Source organism: Chlorocebus sabaeus, chromosome 9 (genome assembly GCF_047675955.1).
Source record: "Chlorocebus sabaeus isolate Y175 chromosome 9, mChlSab1.0.hap1, whole genome shotgun sequence".
Classification (NCBI taxonomy): Eukaryota; Metazoa; Chordata; class Mammalia; order Primates; family Cercopithecidae; genus Chlorocebus; species Chlorocebus sabaeus.
Window position 1 is genome coordinate 70,206,036 of NC_132912.1, and position 16,107 is coordinate 70,222,142.

At 47.3% G+C, this 16,107-nt stretch overlaps 1 protein-coding gene across 1 annotated transcript in view; it reads left to right on the forward strand.

The window, feature by feature from the left end:
- Nucleotides 1-12,800, forward strand: part of NPFFR1 (neuropeptide FF receptor 1) — a 28,469-nt gene extending 15,669 nt beyond the window's left edge. The window contains exons 3-4 of the mRNA XM_073019076.1: nucleotides 451-550; nucleotides 4,298-12,800. Of these exons, the coding sequence (XP_072875177.1) occupies nucleotides 451-550; nucleotides 4,298-5,168 (971 nt within the window). The 3' untranslated portion in view covers nucleotides 5,169-12,800. The remainder of the gene's footprint in view (nucleotides 1-450; nucleotides 551-4,297) is intronic.
- Nucleotides 12,801-16,107: the final 3,307 nt, after the last annotated feature.

A 16,107-nucleotide genomic window follows, 5' to 3' on the forward strand; every position in this document is an offset into this window, starting at 1 on the left:
TGGGGGAACCCACCCCCATGATTCAGTTATCTCCCATGGGTCCTTCCCATGACTCGTGGGGATTATGGGAGCTACAATTCGAGATGAGATTTGGGTGGGGATACAGTCAAACCATTATCACTGTGTATATACAGAGGGCTGCCTTTTTCTATACACAGGTTCTGCAAGGCTGACAGCAGGAATTGATTACGTGCGGATTTTGGAATTCTTGGGGGGTCCTACAACCAAAGCACTGTATAAACGAGGGGATGACTGTAGTGAGAACTGTCACCGGTTTTATGGGCTGGTTGGTTCCTCATTTCTGGAAGTGCGCAAGCAGAGACCAGATAACCGCTTGCAGGACATGGAGGAAAGATCCAAGCTCAGAAGGGACTTGGCTTAGAGGGCTTGCGGTCTCTGGCTCTTGATGGGTGGCCATCTCTCACTCTGTGGGGGCCTCTGTCATTGCAGGGTGGCCCTTCGACAATGCCACATGCAAGATGAGCGGCTTGGTGCAGGGCATGTCTGTGTCAGCTTCCGTTTTCACGCTGGTGGCCATTGCTGTGGAAAGGTGAGAGGTTTCCTGGCTGGATTATCCCTGGGCCAACTAGGGCCTGGCATTAAGAGGAGCCACTGCCTCTAATGCTGGATTGGCTGGAAGGCTGGGGCTGCACTGTGGTAAGTGGTGCTAAATCCTGACCTGCAAGAAGGGTTGTGGACCCAGCTGCCCTCTCCCTAAACTTGGGGAACCTGATGAGGACACTACCACCCCCTTCTGGAAGGCCTGAAGGCAGCCTTAGTTGGCTTTCGTTGAGATTCCTGGGGTCTGTGAGGAGCTCAAGAGCAGTCCTCATTTCCTGAGCAGCAGGAATCTAAGCCAGGAGAGCCAGAGCTAAGGGGGACAGCTTAGGGGTAGGTCTCAGTATGGCTGGGGAGGAAGGGCTCCTCCCTGCTCCTCATTCTGTCCCCACTGGCTCCTGCTGGTTCCTGGCAGCCCAGGCCATACTCAATCCCCATGTTCACGCCTTCTGGTTTTTCAGTTTCACATTCCATCAGATTCCTTGATAAGTATAAGTCTATCATGTGGCCAGAGGTATGCAGCAGAGCCAGGGACGAGGAGGCTTTGCAATCAATAAAGCACTGATTTATTGAGGAGGCCTCCATATTGCACTGCATGAGTGCTCCTCCCCCACAACATTAGCGGTAGAAGGGCACCCTCTGGTTGCTTCACCCCAGGGAAAGGTGGGCAGGCAGATCGGCTGGAGGTGTGCTCACTCCTACCTTGGTGTATTATGTTGGGTGGGTCACCTAACTACTCTGAGCCCTTGTAGTCTCACCTGTAAAATAGTAGCTACCGTACAGGATGGTTGGGAGGCTTCAGTGAGCTCCTGCTTGTAAAAGCGTATGCACAGTTCCTGGCATAGAGTCCAAATATCAGCTGCTAATAGTATTTTGTTTCTTCTGCACACCCATTCCCTCCTCCTTGTTCTCTCCCCAGCATGGGCATATCTTAGCCCTGCCCTTTGTAGAATCTAGTGTTCACATCCTCTCTCCACCTCAAGCCCAGTTTTTTGTAACTCAGTGAAGTAGGCAGCTGGAGTAATGAAGTGGGTTCTACTCTCCATAAGGCCTGTGTGATCAGGAGAAGTCCCTTCCTTTCATCAACTTTTGTTTTGTTATCATTGTTGAATGAAATGAGAGTGTACAACTTCTCCCAGTGGTGTTTGCAGTATTCTTCAAGTCCCACCTCATCCAGGAAGCCTGCCCAGATTACCCCAAGATTCTCCTCCACCCATTTACTGCTATTGCACTCATAGCCAGTACTGCAGGCTTTAAGAATTATTTATTCTCTGGAGATTTCTTTTCTTTTCTTTTCTTTTCTTTTTTTTTTTTTTTGAGGGGGGAGACAGCGTCTTGCTCTGTCACCCAGGCTAGAGGGCCATGGCGATCTTGACTCACTGCAACCTCTGCCTCCCAGGTTCAAGCCATTCTCGTGCGTCAGCCTCTGGAGTAGCTGGGATTACAGGTGCGCACCACCATGCATGGCTAATTTTTGTATTTTTAGTGGAGCAGGGTTTCACCATGTTGGCCAGGCTGGTCTCGAACTCCTGGTCTCAAGTGATCTGCCCTCCTCAGCCTCCCAAAGTGCTAGCATAAGCCACTATTCTCTGGAGCTTTCCTGAGGGTGTGAAGTATGAAGCCAGTAGGTCAAAGTAGGTCAAAGACAACAAGGCTTGAGTCAGGCTGTGGGAGAGGTAAAAGGTCAGGCTATGAGGCCAAAAACTGGGTTGGCAGGAGGGCAGGACGCAGTGTAGTGAAGTGGAAAGGACACTTGACTGACAGTCAGCTCTAGACCCATGTTCCAGTGCAGGTTCTGACTCTAAACAGCCACGTGACCGTAAGACCCCCACTGGGCAAGGTTTCCCCTCCATTAAACAAGTAAGATTGACTGTACATTCTCCAGGTTTCTATTTTCTGGCATCAGTAGATGACAGAAGCCATTCTGGGGAGTAGGAGCCCCCCCCTTTTTCCTCATTATTAAGCATTTGAAATGTCTCAAGAAGTGTGGTGTTATCTCACTTAATCTTCACAACTACCCCATAGAGTAGGTCATACTATTGGCCTCATTTTACAGATGAGGAAACTAAGGCTCAGAAAGTATTTTGAGTAACTTCCCCTCTGGTCATTCAGGCATTTATCTAATCACACTCTGTCGAGATGAAAAGTCATGGCATCTGCCCTCAAAGAGCTTGCTGTTGAGCAATCACCTTTGAACCACGCTGCAGGGGGAGATTTTTACCTACCCCTACAGCAGCTGTTTTCAATTCTGGTTGCACAGTAAACTTCCCCAGGAGCTTTTTTTTTTTTTTTTTTTTTTTTTTGGAGACAAGGTCTTGCTCTCTTGCCTAGGTTGGAGTGCAGTGGTCTGATCATGGCTCACTGCAGTCTCAATCTCAACCTCCTGGACTCAAGTGATTATCCTGCCTCAGCCTCCTGTGTAGCTGGGAGAATAGGCAAGCATCCCCTCGCCTGGTTAATTTTTTTGGTAGAGATGGGGTTTCACAATGTTTCCCAGGCTGGTCTCCAACTCCTGGGTTCAAGTGATCCTCCTGCCTTGGCCTCCCAAAGTGCTGGGATTATAAGCATGAACCATGGCACCTGACCCCAGGAGCTTTAAAAACAAAAACAACAAATAACAAACAATGCTAAAATCCCTTTCTAGACTAATTAGGTTGGAATCCTTGGCCTGAATATGTAGGAACGGGTTTTGTTTTTGTTGTTGAAATGCTTCAGGAGAGTCTCATGCACATGGAGGGTTAATAGCTACTGGTTTATATGGCATATGAAGCAAGACAAATCTGGGTTCAAGGCTGGTCCTTGCAACTTGCTGTGTGACCTTGAGCCAAATGCTTAATACTTGAGTCCCAGTTTCCTTGTCTGTAAATCAACAGCATAATAACTATCTTAAAGGCCTCACCTTTAAAAAATAAGAAAGGGTGTAATAACAGATGCTGAGTTGTCTTCATGAGGAAATAAATGGTGCAGACTTGTCCTTGCATTGTGGAGATACTGACTATGGCCAAGATGACATAGGGACAGCCTGACATGTAGGCTCTACATCTGACCTCCTGAGGTTTTCTGGAGAATCCATAAACAGAAACTGTGTTATTGGACGCACCTAATCGTCCTTCTCAAGGACAGACTGTGCACTCTGATCGCTCTGCTAGCTGCCAGCTAATCAGTTTACCCCCAAAAGTACATAAAGGGCCCCGCGAGGCGGCTCACACCTGTAATCCCAGAACTTCGGGAGGCCGAGGCCGGAGGATCGCTTAAGCCCAGGACTTTGAGACTAGCCTGGGCAACATAGTAAGAACTCATCTCTACAAAAATTAAAAGACATTAGCCGGCGTGGCCGCGCATTCCTGTGGTTCCAGCTACTCAGGAGGCTGAGGTGGGAGAATCACTTGAGCCCGCGAAGTGGAGGTTGCAGGGAGCCATAATTGAGCCACTGTACTCCAGCCTGGGCGACAGAGGGAGACCCTGTCTCAGGAAAAAAAAAAAAAAAAAGAAAGAAAGAAAAGTGCAAAAGTGCACACAGGATTCATTGTTCCCACATGATCTGCGGTTTCCTCCTCCCTTCTCATAAATCCTGTAGCTGCCTTTGTTCTTTGACTACTCAGCCAATTCAGGTCTCAGCTGTTCTTCGAAGCCGCCCTAGATGCGATAATGAAGGTCAGGTGCCTGCATCCGACCCTCCCTCCCCTCGCGGGGACCCTAGGACCCACCCAGATCCCGCCTCTCTCTCTCCCGGCGGCAGGTTCCGCTGCATCGTGTATCCTTTCCGCGAGAAGCTGACCCTGCGGAAGGCGCTGGTCACCATCGCCGTCATCTGGGCCCTGGCACTGCTCATCATGTGTCCCTCGGCCGTCACGCTGACCGTCACGCGTGAGGAGCACCACTTCATGGTGGACGCCCGCAACCGCTCGTACCCGCTCTACTTGTGCTGGGAGGCCTGGCCCGAGAAGGGCATGCGCAAGATCTACACCACTGTGCTCTTCTCGCACATCTACCTGGCGCCGCTGGCGCTCATCGTGGTCATGTACGCCCGCATCGCTCGCAAGCTCTGCCAGGCCCCGGGCGCGGCCCGCGGTGGGGAGGAGGCGGCGGACGGGCGGGCTGCGCGGCGCAGGGCGCGCGTGGTGCACATGCTGGTCATGGTGGCGCTCTTCTTCACACTGTCCTGGCTGCCGCTCTGGGCGCTGTTGCTGCTCATCGACTACGGGCAGCTCAGCGCGCCGCAGCTGCACCTGGTCACCGTCTATGCCTTCCCCTTTGCGCACTGGCTGGCCTTCTTCAACAGCAGCGCCAACCCCATTATCTACGGCTACTTCAACGAGAACTTCCGCCGCGGCTTCCAGGCGGCCTTCCGCGCCCGCCTCTGCCAGCACCCGTGGGGGAGCCACAAGGAGGCCTACTCCGAGCGGCCCGGCGGGCTTCTGCGCAGGCGGGTCTTCGTGGCGGTGCGGCCCAGCGACTCCGGGCTGCCCTCCGAGTCGGGCCCTAGCAGTGGGGCCCCCAGGCCCGGCCGCCTCCCGCTGCGGAATGGGCGGGTGGCCCACCACGGCTTGCCCAGGGAAGGGCCTGGCTGCTCCCACCTGCCCCTCACCATTCCAGCCTGGGATATCTGAGGTGGTCCCGGGAGGGCCGGCCCCTGCCTGAGGGCCCCGATTGGACACGAGATACATGCGCGCGACAGCGGCCTGGTGAGGTTAGGAGAGGATGCATGGTGCCTCCCTCTCCAGAACCAGGCAGTGGTGGGCAGCTGCTGCTGATGTCTTCTCTGCTGCCTTCACCCTCAGTAGAGGCAAATGCGGGGGACAGGAAGGAACCAACTTGCCCTGAAACCCTTCTGTGTGGTGGGCTTGACAAACATCATCTCACTGAATTGTCACAACGCTTTGGAGATAGGTTTTCTTCTCTTTCTTCTACAGATGCAAAAACTGAGGCCTGGAGAGGAGACGTGACTCGCCCAAGGTTCTCAGGTGGAAATGGCATGCGAAGCCATCTGACTCCAATGCCTGTGTGGTTTTTATCATCTCCAGCTGGCTCCAAGAGGGCGCCAGTAAGGAAGGTAGAACACTGTGAACTGAGTAAGTCCTAATTAGGCAGCTAGGAAGAAGCGAAAAGCAAAGCCGGCCTGTCCGTTGATGCTTTGTGTCCATGTGAGGGAGTCCCTCATTTGCCGTTACTGAAGCCACTCCCCTTGATCCTTTTCTAGAAGAACATGGTGTGCCCCCGCTGCTAGCTCTAATGTGTTGGTTTGTCTTGTTTGTTCCAAGAAGTTCCAAGAAGCCATTGTCCTCAGAGCCTGGCAGCTTCAGAACGAGCCTTGGGGAGGCTGCCTCAGTTGCAGGGCACTCTAGGTCTTGCCCTCTGGATCTGAGCTTAAACGGAGGAGGAACTCCCAGACCCAGGCAGGAACTTACAATGCCACAGACATTGTAATGCTGCAGGGCCACAGGAGGTGTCCTCTTAAGTACTCAGACAATGAGGAAGAGGAAGCACGGTGTGCATTTTCCACACTGGGAAACATCTGCTCACTGGGGCTGCAGGTACAAACCCTTGCCCAAGGTCTCTCTCTCCCTGCATCCTGGGAGGGAGAAGTTGGTCAACCGAAGCTGCAGCTGGCGTGCCCTTTGGAGACTCCTGAAGGACACACACTAAACTCTTCCCCAGCACAAATGACTTGTGTGCCCTAAAGACATACCAGGAGAGCCCTGTTTACTCTGGCTTTCCCCCAGCACCCTTGCATCAACTTGAAGAAATGTGGCTTTTTTCCAGGGGACAGGGGCACATGGGATTGCCTTGGGGGGTCCTTTCACAGGCCCCTTCATCTTGCAGTTAACTGGACATTTCCCCCCACCTCTATAGAAAACACGACGTTGCTAGAAATTTAGTAAACAGAAAAGAAACTTTTCCAGGGGTCAGGGCTCTGAGGCTCTGTTCCCTTAACCGATACACAATGACTGTTTACTGTTTGCTCCACTCCAAGTTCCAGGTACAGGGGCAGAATACAATTCCTAAGCAGTTGTACAATACATTCTCCAAGCATGTCCCCAGACACTGTCTCATTTAATCCATAGTAATGAGGTTGAAGGAGATTGAATGTTATTGTCATTTCACAAAGTGACTGAAGCTCAAAGGGGCCAAATTCCCAGGGCCACAGAGGGGCAGGATTTAGATTAAAATTTGTCTTCTGATTGTTCTTCCCGCCCTGCATGCTGCCTTTCAAGGAAGGTGGGCATGATGGGCGAGGTGGTAATTTCCCCAAAGGTTTTTTGCCTAACAGTGAACCAGAATGCCCCTCCTGGTGCCCAAGCTCTTGGTCTGGAAAGAAATCTATTGTGTTTACTCTCGTAATGTCCAGCCTGAGTTGTTCTTACCTTCATGCTGAGCAGGCTGCCAAGAGCCGTCATGACTTTGTCCTGGGGGTGATGGATGAGGGTCTCAGAGAGGGTATGCCATCCTGCCCCTCAGTGGTATTAGCTGGTGCCATGCATTTCTGGTACTGTGTCAGTGTCATGTGTCACATAGGCCAGAGAGTTCTGGGCTATTTATGTGAATAAATAGCTGGTTCTGGGCTATTTATGTGAAGAAGTCTGACTCCAGGCTCTAAAAGTAAGCCAGAGAAAGGGCCATCTCAAACCCCAAATGCCTATCCCTATGGCTGGGTGTGAACTGTCTGAAGACACCATCTGGTGTCTCCTATGGGGTGTGTTTCTCCTTTAGCATAGCCTCCCCAAGTACAAAATCAGTATTTGGGGCTGGGGGCGGGTACGGATACCAAGGTACTCACTCAAGCCAACCTTTCCATCACAGCCCCTTTATCTTCCCCCAAAAGATGTCATGCTTTGAAAGGTTATAACTGCCCAAAAAACTCCTTCAACTCTCGCTGAAGATCACCATTAACATATTTTGCTGTTGTTTTTGTTTCTTCTAGGCTATACCTGCCCATTCAGATCTGAGTGATAACAGGTGTGACTTAATGCTTTAATGAAGCAGTGAGACGTTGTGGGTATGTAGGGAGTTTGTTTCTTTGTGGATGTGGTAAAATATAAATAATACAAAATTTACCATTTTGGCCATTTTTAAGTGTACAGTTCTGGAATTAAATATATTCACATTGTTGTATAACCATTACCACTATCTATTTTCAGAACTTTATTATCCCAAACTGCAACTCTGTATCCATAAACAATATCATCCCATCCCCTCTCCTCCTAGCCCCTGGTAACTACTATTCTACTTTCTGTCTGTGAATTTGGCCACTCTAGGTACTTCTAATACAAGAGGAATCGTACAGTATTCTCCTTTTTGACTGGCTTCTTTCACTTAGCATAATGTCTTCAAGGTTCATCCATGTTGTGGCATGTGTCAGAATTTCTTTCTTTTAAAAGCTGAATAATATCCCATTGTCTAGATAGTCCTCATTTTGTTCATTCATCCATCAGTGGACACTTAGGTTGTTTCTATCTTTTGGCTACTGTGAATAATGTATGGAGTTTTTAGATGCTAGTAGTTCCTGACAATAGTGCCTGTGTGAATCCTGAGGACAAATACCCCAGGTTGGGAACCAGGGTCTCTCCCAGCTTACCATTTATGGGTGACAAAACAGAGGCTTCCAGGACAGCTGTGATGTGTCTCACTTACCTGTGCCCACCCCAGCTGCTCTGGGATTCTGATGGGCTTTACTTCTTGACTAGAGTGGCTAGAAAATTGTATGTTTCCTCTACAAGATGTTTTCATGAAGCTATTTTATCATTATAGAATTATTATCCTCACTGGATTCCTATGTTCTGATACCTGGACCCTAACGGGGCCTTGTGCAGCCAAGGCACCCAAGGGCAGGCGGTGTAGATCGTTCCTGACGCGCCATCCTCCACCTCCAGGTTGGCTGGGTTTCCTAAGGTGACTGCCCTTTCATAAGCGGAAAGTTCGGAGATGAATGGTATGTGTGATGGGGGAAAAGGGCCAGAGGCCTGTTGACACTGAGCATCCCCACCCAGAGGGCCTCCTGGAGGGACTCTGTGTCCTGTCCTGCCATGTGCAGCATGAGTGGTCACCCTCATTGTGGGTCTCCAGTGATGAATGGCCTCTTGACTTTACCAAGACCAGGCAGCACCCAACAGACCAATGTGAGCTGGAGGCGGATGCCGGGCCCGGACCCCACAAACCACAGTCTGCCCGGCCCTGTGCTGAGGAGTCTCTCTTGGGGCCTGGAGGATGCATGAGCTAATTTGCATTGGAATGGAGGGCGAAGTTGGCAAAGGAAGATGAGAGTCCCCCTATCATTAGTCTACTGTGTATTCATCCAAAAAGCAAGGTGAGAGCCAAGCCCAGGGCTGGATGGACAAAGCATTGCTATTAAGCTCTGTACCTTTTTGCACCCGTTTCCTCAGCTCACCCCTCAGAAGTGCCACTGATGAAAGACAGATGAGAAGGAGGCGGTCTAAATGGGCTTCATTACAACAAACAATGTTGAATGAACAATACATTCCTTGTTGAATAACCCAATTATTTATGATCATGGCATTTTATTGTTGTTTTTCTCTGTCTCTACAAAAGCCCTACATAATCATTGTGGAAATTTTACAAGATCTCGATAAGCAAAGACAAGAAAACGAAAAGCACCCAAATCCTACCACAGGAGATAAGCAGAGTCCTTTTCTGTGCATGTATCTCTCAATATATTTAACATTCTTAGAACAGCTTTGTTGAGGCAGAACTTGCATATGAAGAAATTCATCCATCTTAAGTGTACTGCTTGATGAGTTTTAACAATTGTATATAGTTATGTCCCCGCGACACTGAAGATATTTCCATCATCCTAAAATGTTTCCTTGTACTAATTTATAGTCAATCCTTTCCCATGCTCCTGATTCCAGAAAACAATGATCTGATTTCAGAATGTCATGTAGATGGGATCAGTCTGCAGCCGAGTCTGGTTTCTTTCACTTAAAATGATGTTTGCAAGATTCATTCATGCTGTAGCATGTATCAGTAGTTTTTCCTTTTGATTGCTGAGTACTATTCCACTGTATGAATAGATCACATTTTGTTTATCCATTCATCAGTTGATAGACATTTGGTTATCACCAGTTTTTGGCTATTATGAATAATGCTGCTATAAACATTCATGTATAAGTCCTTATATGTATGTGTATGTATGTTTTCCATTTTTCTTGGGTAGATACCTAGGATTGAGATTGGTAGGTTGCATGGTCTGTGTATAATTTAACTGTGTAAGAAACTGCCAAAGTGCTTTCCAAAGTCGCTCTACCATTATGCACTCCCATCAGCAGTGTATTCCAGTGTTCTGCATCCTGGCCAACACTTAGCAGTATTAGCCTTTTGAAAACTTCTGGGCCAGGTGTGGTGGCTCATGCCTGTAATCCCAGCACTTTGAGAGGCTCAGGTGGGTAGATCACCTGAGATCAGGAGTTCGAGACCAGCCTGGCCAACATGGCAAAACCCCATCTCTACTAAAAATATAAAAACTAGCCAGGCATGGTGGTGCACACCTGTAGTCCCAGCTACTTGGGAGGCTGAGACATGAGAATCACTTGAACCTAGGAGGCAGAGGATGCAGTGAGCCAAAATTGCACCACTGTACTCCAGCCTGGGTGACAGAGCAAGACTCTGCCTCAAAAAAAAAAAAAAAAGAAAGAAAGAAAAGAAAAGAAAATTTCCCTGATGACTAGTGATGCTGGGCATCTTTTTGTGTGTTTATTGGCTATTCTTATATCTTTTATTGTAAAGTATCTTCAAATCTATCTTTTAAAAACATGATTTTGGCTGGGTGTGGTGGCTCACGCATGTAATCCCAACACTTTGGGAGGCCAAGGTGGGCAGATCACTTGAGGTCAGGAGTTCAAGACCAGCCTGGTCAACATGGAGAAACCCCGTCTCTACCAAAAACACAAAAATTAGCCAGGTGTGGTGGTGTGCGCCTATAATCCCAGTTACTTGGGAGGCTGAGACAGGAGAATCACTTGAACCTGGGAGGCAGAGGTTGCAGTGAGCCAAGATGGCGCCACTGCACTCTAGCCTGGGTGACAGAGTGAGGCTCCATCTCAATAATAATAATAATAATAATAATAATAATATGATTTTATTGTAGAGACTTTAGCACAAAAATTTGCCCTAAATCTAAGGGGTATTTTTTTGTGTGAATATAATTTTTTTTTTTTTTTTTGAGACAGAGTCTCACTTTTGTCACCCAGGCTGGAGTGCAATGGCGTGATTTAAGCTTACTGCAACCTCCGCCTCCCGGGTTCAAGCAATTCTCCTGCCTTAGCCTCCTGAGTAGCTGGGATTACAGGTGCCTGCCAACACACCCAGCTAATTTTTGTATTTTTAGTACAGATGGCATTTTATCTGTTGGCCAGACTGGTCTCGAACTCCTGACTTCAGGTGATCTGCCCGCCTCGGCTTTCCAAAGTGCTGGAATTACAGATGTGAGCCACCATGCTCGGTCAATGATTTTTAAATCCATTAAGAATGGGTCTAAAGCAAGGTAAAAGGATATAGTGTGATAGAAGTAGGAGGGCTATTTGAACAGATGGTTAGGAATGGCCTCTGCGAGGAAGGGACGTTTGAGTATAGATATGAAGTCAGAGAGGGAGCCGTGTGACTAGCTGGGGAAAAAACAAACCCCCACAGAGAGAACATCATGTACAGAGGTTCTGAGGGAGGACTGGGATAACTGAAAAAGGAATTAGTAGATATCAAAATGCTATTGAATTTCAATAATTAAATTTCTGGTTAACTCAAAATATGTATTCAGTGTCTATTAAAAGTCAGGCATAGGCCAGGCATGGAGGCTCATGCCTGTAATCACAGCACTCTGGGAGGCCGAGGTGGGTGGATCACTTGAGGTCAGGAGTTCGAGACCAGCCTGGCCAACATGGCAAAACCCCATCTCTACTAAAAATACAAAAATTAGCCAGGCATGATGGTAGGCACCTGTAATCCCAGCTACTTGGAAGACTGAGGTAGGGGAATCACTTGAACCTGGGAGGCCGAGGTTGCAGTGAGCCAAGATAGTGCCACTATACTCTAGCCTGGGCAACAGAGTGAGACTCCATCTCAAAAAAAAAACAAAAAACAAAAAACACAGCCAGGCATAGTACTACGTACTTTGTGTCTGTTATTTATTTCTCACAATGGACCATAAGAGAACAGGAACTATGTCTATTTCACTTACCTGTGTGGATTCAGCTAGGATATTGCCTGGTGCATAGGAAGCACTCAATAAATGTCTGTTGAATGAATGAAGTAATTAACTAAGGTATTATTCCCATACAATAGATTGGAAAAGCAAGTCTCATCAGAAATAAAGTAACTTACTGGAGGTTATATAACTAGGAGGTCCTGAAGGTGAGACTCAAACCTTAGTCTATCTGACCACAAAGCCCAGGTTTTTGCCATTCCCCAAGTTGCTGTGGTCTGTCCTTCCTATATCTGGGAAACTGAGGTTCAGAATAACAGAAAAGAGGCTTGATGGAGGTCTCCCATAACCCTAAAAATAAAATCAGCCAGCCACAGGCTCCAGGCTGCTGTTTTGGCCATGAGACACATTTGCATCACTTTCAATGGCTTCCAAAGATTTGGGATAGAAGGAATACCAGCAGTTTAGGTAAAAGGTTTAAATTTAGTTTGACTCAATACCACATCAAGCCCTCAAAGCTGCCACGGGCTCCCCTGCCCTGTGGTCACAGAAGGAGTAAAAGCTGCTGAACTGGCTGTAGCGTCCTGCCTTGAGTTGTTTGTGTTCTCCTGCTAGCTGCAATGCCTAGGTCTTTGAATCCTGTCACCAACAAATGATGCTGTTGTCATGTGCAAGCAACCAAATTAATGTGAGTGGAAAAACCCAAGCTTAGTGATTTGGGAAAATTAGTTTATCTGTCACATAGCCAGTGGTGGTATTAAATCACTCTCTGTTTCAGGAGTAATCACTCTCCCCCCATCACCACCCTCTCTGTCTTCCTTTCTGTGTGGAAGTTAGAACAGCCAAGTTAATCTGTTTTAGAGACTGAGTGATCTACATTTCTGTGTTTTGACTGCCCCCCAGGAGGAGTATGTTGTGTAGTGCATTTTGTTTGTCCATAGTGCTGTCTCTTGGTCCTCCGAAGCCACCTCTAATGATCATAATCGCCTCTTTTATTCTTCTCTAGTCCATGTCTTTGCAAAATGATTCTGTTACCTATGCTATAAATTATGGAAAATAAACTCATTATGAAAGAGTTGTTTTCTTTTTACTCTCCATTGCATTAGTAGTTTTTCCCTTTTGCTTCCTCACTGTGAATGAAGTTTTCAGGCAAAATAGCGATCCTTTCCAAAAAGGTAGAGAGTAGGCTATGTGACCACTAACATAACTGCAGTATTTCCATTTTGCGGATGGGGAATTAAGTTGCGTGGAGGTGAAGGCATATTACTGAGGGCCCCATAGCTCCTAGGTGTTGACAGCAAAACAACGTTTTAGGCTTTGTGGATGGCAGTCCAGTGTTCTTAACACAACACCAAATTACACATTTATAAATATTTGTTGAGTTTAGGTGAAACTTAATTCTAGTATGTTAACACAAACTCAACATACTTAGTGTCTATTGAGTCTGGGAACATTGGGCCTCTCCACAGTCCAGTGAGCAGAGAGAGAAAAGAGAAAAACCTACAATCAGGTACCATGGTCGGCCAAAAATGTTAGGGAACAGCCAGAGGGATGTCAGAAAAGGGTTCCCATAAGAAGCCTGAAATAAGTCTTAGAGACTGAGTTAGGGACCACCACTTAGAGAGGAGGGTTTGAAGCAGAAAAGGGACACGCAGAGACCTTCATCTTCTAGAGCTCATGTTGGCAGCACGTAGCGTACACTAAAGGGAAAGGGAGCTGCAGGCCAGTAAGGCTAGAGGTATTTCCAGGAATTCAGGTGAGAAATCTGGGATTGGCTAAGGCAATAGGGAGAGAGAAGAAACAAGAAGTTCAAGAGATGTTTGAGAGCTCAGTTCAATGTTCCCTGGCCTGGGAGGATGTGGCAGGATGGCTCATCACCTATGATGCTTTTAGTTGCCAGTAACAGAAACTTGACTCAAGCTGGCTTAAACTAAATACAATGGCTCACATAACAGCTAAGTGCAGAGGACTGGTTGGTCCAGGGGCTCAACAGTGTCTTCAGGGACCCAGGTCATCTCCATTCCTCTGCTTTTCCATCTACCCTGTGTGACCTGCATGCATCCTCATTCTGGCTTCCCTCAGGGTGTAGAATGTGGCCACTAGCAATCAAAGCTGCTTGCTTCCTTGTTTACATCGACTCAGAGAAGTGGGGAGGGGACAGGAATCTCTATCATCATGAGTTTCTCTAACAGCAAGCAGTGCCAAACTCTCAATGGCTCAAATTATTAGGTGAAGTACCTATTCCTGAACCCATCCCTAAGGCCAGGGGAATGCCACATTCTGAATCCCGTGTTCTGGGATGGGGTTTCTGAACAGTTAATGAGGATGAGATTATAATGATTTGGACAAATCAATGCCCTCCCTGGACCTAGAGTCAATCCCCAATTTAATTAGTCTGGGTTAACTAATCTGGGGAAAGGGTGAAAGGCTGTTGAGAAGTTGGATCCATTAGCATGTTTTTCAGCTGCAAGAAACAGAATACCCTGAATCTAAATGGTTTAAACACGACAGCACAAGAAAGTCAATTTATTATCTCATGTTACAAGATCTGAGGCAGGGAAGCTCCAGGGTTGTTAATTCAGCAGTTTAATGACACCATCAAGAGTTAAGGTTTTCCCACTATGCATCTTCATTGTAGATTTATCAATATTACCTAAGTCTACCTCTCCTCCAGCTTGTAAGGCAGTGGCTGGCAAATTTCTGTGACAACGTCCAACAGAAGAAGAGCGGGCCTCCTCCTATGTATCTCTCGTAGATGCAAGAGATCCTTTCCCAGAAGTCTCTCTCACAACTCCCCTTACATTGCTACGGCCAGAACTGTGTCACATACCCATGACCAAACCAGTCACGGGCACGGGGAATGAAATAACTATGATGAACTTAGACTGATCAGGATCCTCGTCCGGGGCTGGGGATGGCACTGAGTTAGGGGTGGTAGGTAGATGCATGTCTCTGAGCAGAGTACCGTTAGAAAGGAGGGAGAGTGAACAGGTGTTAGGTGGGTACCACCAGTGGCTGCCTCAGAGGTCAACCAGGAAGAACCCAGAGGAACTTCCAGGTTAGCTGACTGGGCAGATACTGCATCATTAACAGAGATAGAAGACTCAAGGGAGAGATGGTGAATTCACTTTTGAACTGGGGTAAGGGGTTGTTTATTACAATATTATCTAGAAAAACTGACGAATAGAGCAATTGGTACCAAGAGCAGAATGCTGTCCCAAAATGTGTATTGTTGCCTTTGGGGCCCAGTGGTAGGCAGCAAGGAAAACGTAGCCTTTGATCACCTGAAAGACAGGCAATATACTAAATAGCATGTGGTTTTAGGCAGAGAGGTGGGAAACAGATTATTACAAATGTGACTTGGTTGCTTTTAACTGCACTTGACAGAATTCTATAATAAATAGATGAACTCAGAAAAGAACTTGGTGTTTTGTAAGCAGGGATGATAGGAAAAAGAGAGAATCCAGAAGTTCCAGGGTTGATAGATGCAACTGTTGTTCATCTCCAAACAATAAAGGTAGATATTGAGAAATGCTTTGATTCACGAAGTTGATTAAGTCTCAACTTAAAACTTAGCCTTGGGACAGACCAAGGGGCTGAGCAACACCTCCGAGTAAGTCCTTTGTTGGATAAAACGGCTCAGGGAAAACAGACCAAAGGCATGGTTCTCCCATGGAGGCCTGTTCAAGTTACCTTAGTAATTATGCCCAGAAAGCAAAGAATTATAGGTGTGGTGATTGACACACAGTGCTGACTAGAATCAGACAGGTAAAGCACTATCAAAGCTTTCAAGGACATTGTGAAGCCAAAGACACACCAGCCTGGCTTAAAAGGGACTATGACTGTTGGGGAAAAACCTTTGGGCTCTGAAGTTTCTGTGGGCAGGAAGGAGGCTGAGAAAGCTACTCAATCCTCATGGAGTGGATATTTTCTATAATAGATATGGCCAAGAAGGATAATGCAGAGGGTAAAGCCAAGAGCCCTCAAGAATGATACCAGGGGGCTACTTTCAGGTAGCTGAACTGGGACCAAATGAAAGAACATTTCCTAGACCCAGAAAGATTTGGAAGTCTAAGAACCACTGATGTTCTTTCTGTTTATGAATGGGAGTGTTAATTTCAGTGCTTATTCTGTCTTTGTTTGACCATTGCATGTCAGATATAGATGTGGGATAGGGAAACCTTTTCTCTATAAAAGATTAGCTGGGTGTGGCGGCGTGCACCTGTGGTCCCAGCTACTTGGGAGGCTGACGTGGGAGGATCACTTGAGCCTGGGAAGTTGAGGCTGCAATAAGCTGAGATTGTGCCATTGCACTCCAGTCTAGGTGACAGAGTGAGATCCTGTCTTAAAAACAACAACAATACAAAGATATAGATGTGGGGTGATAGGTCACATTT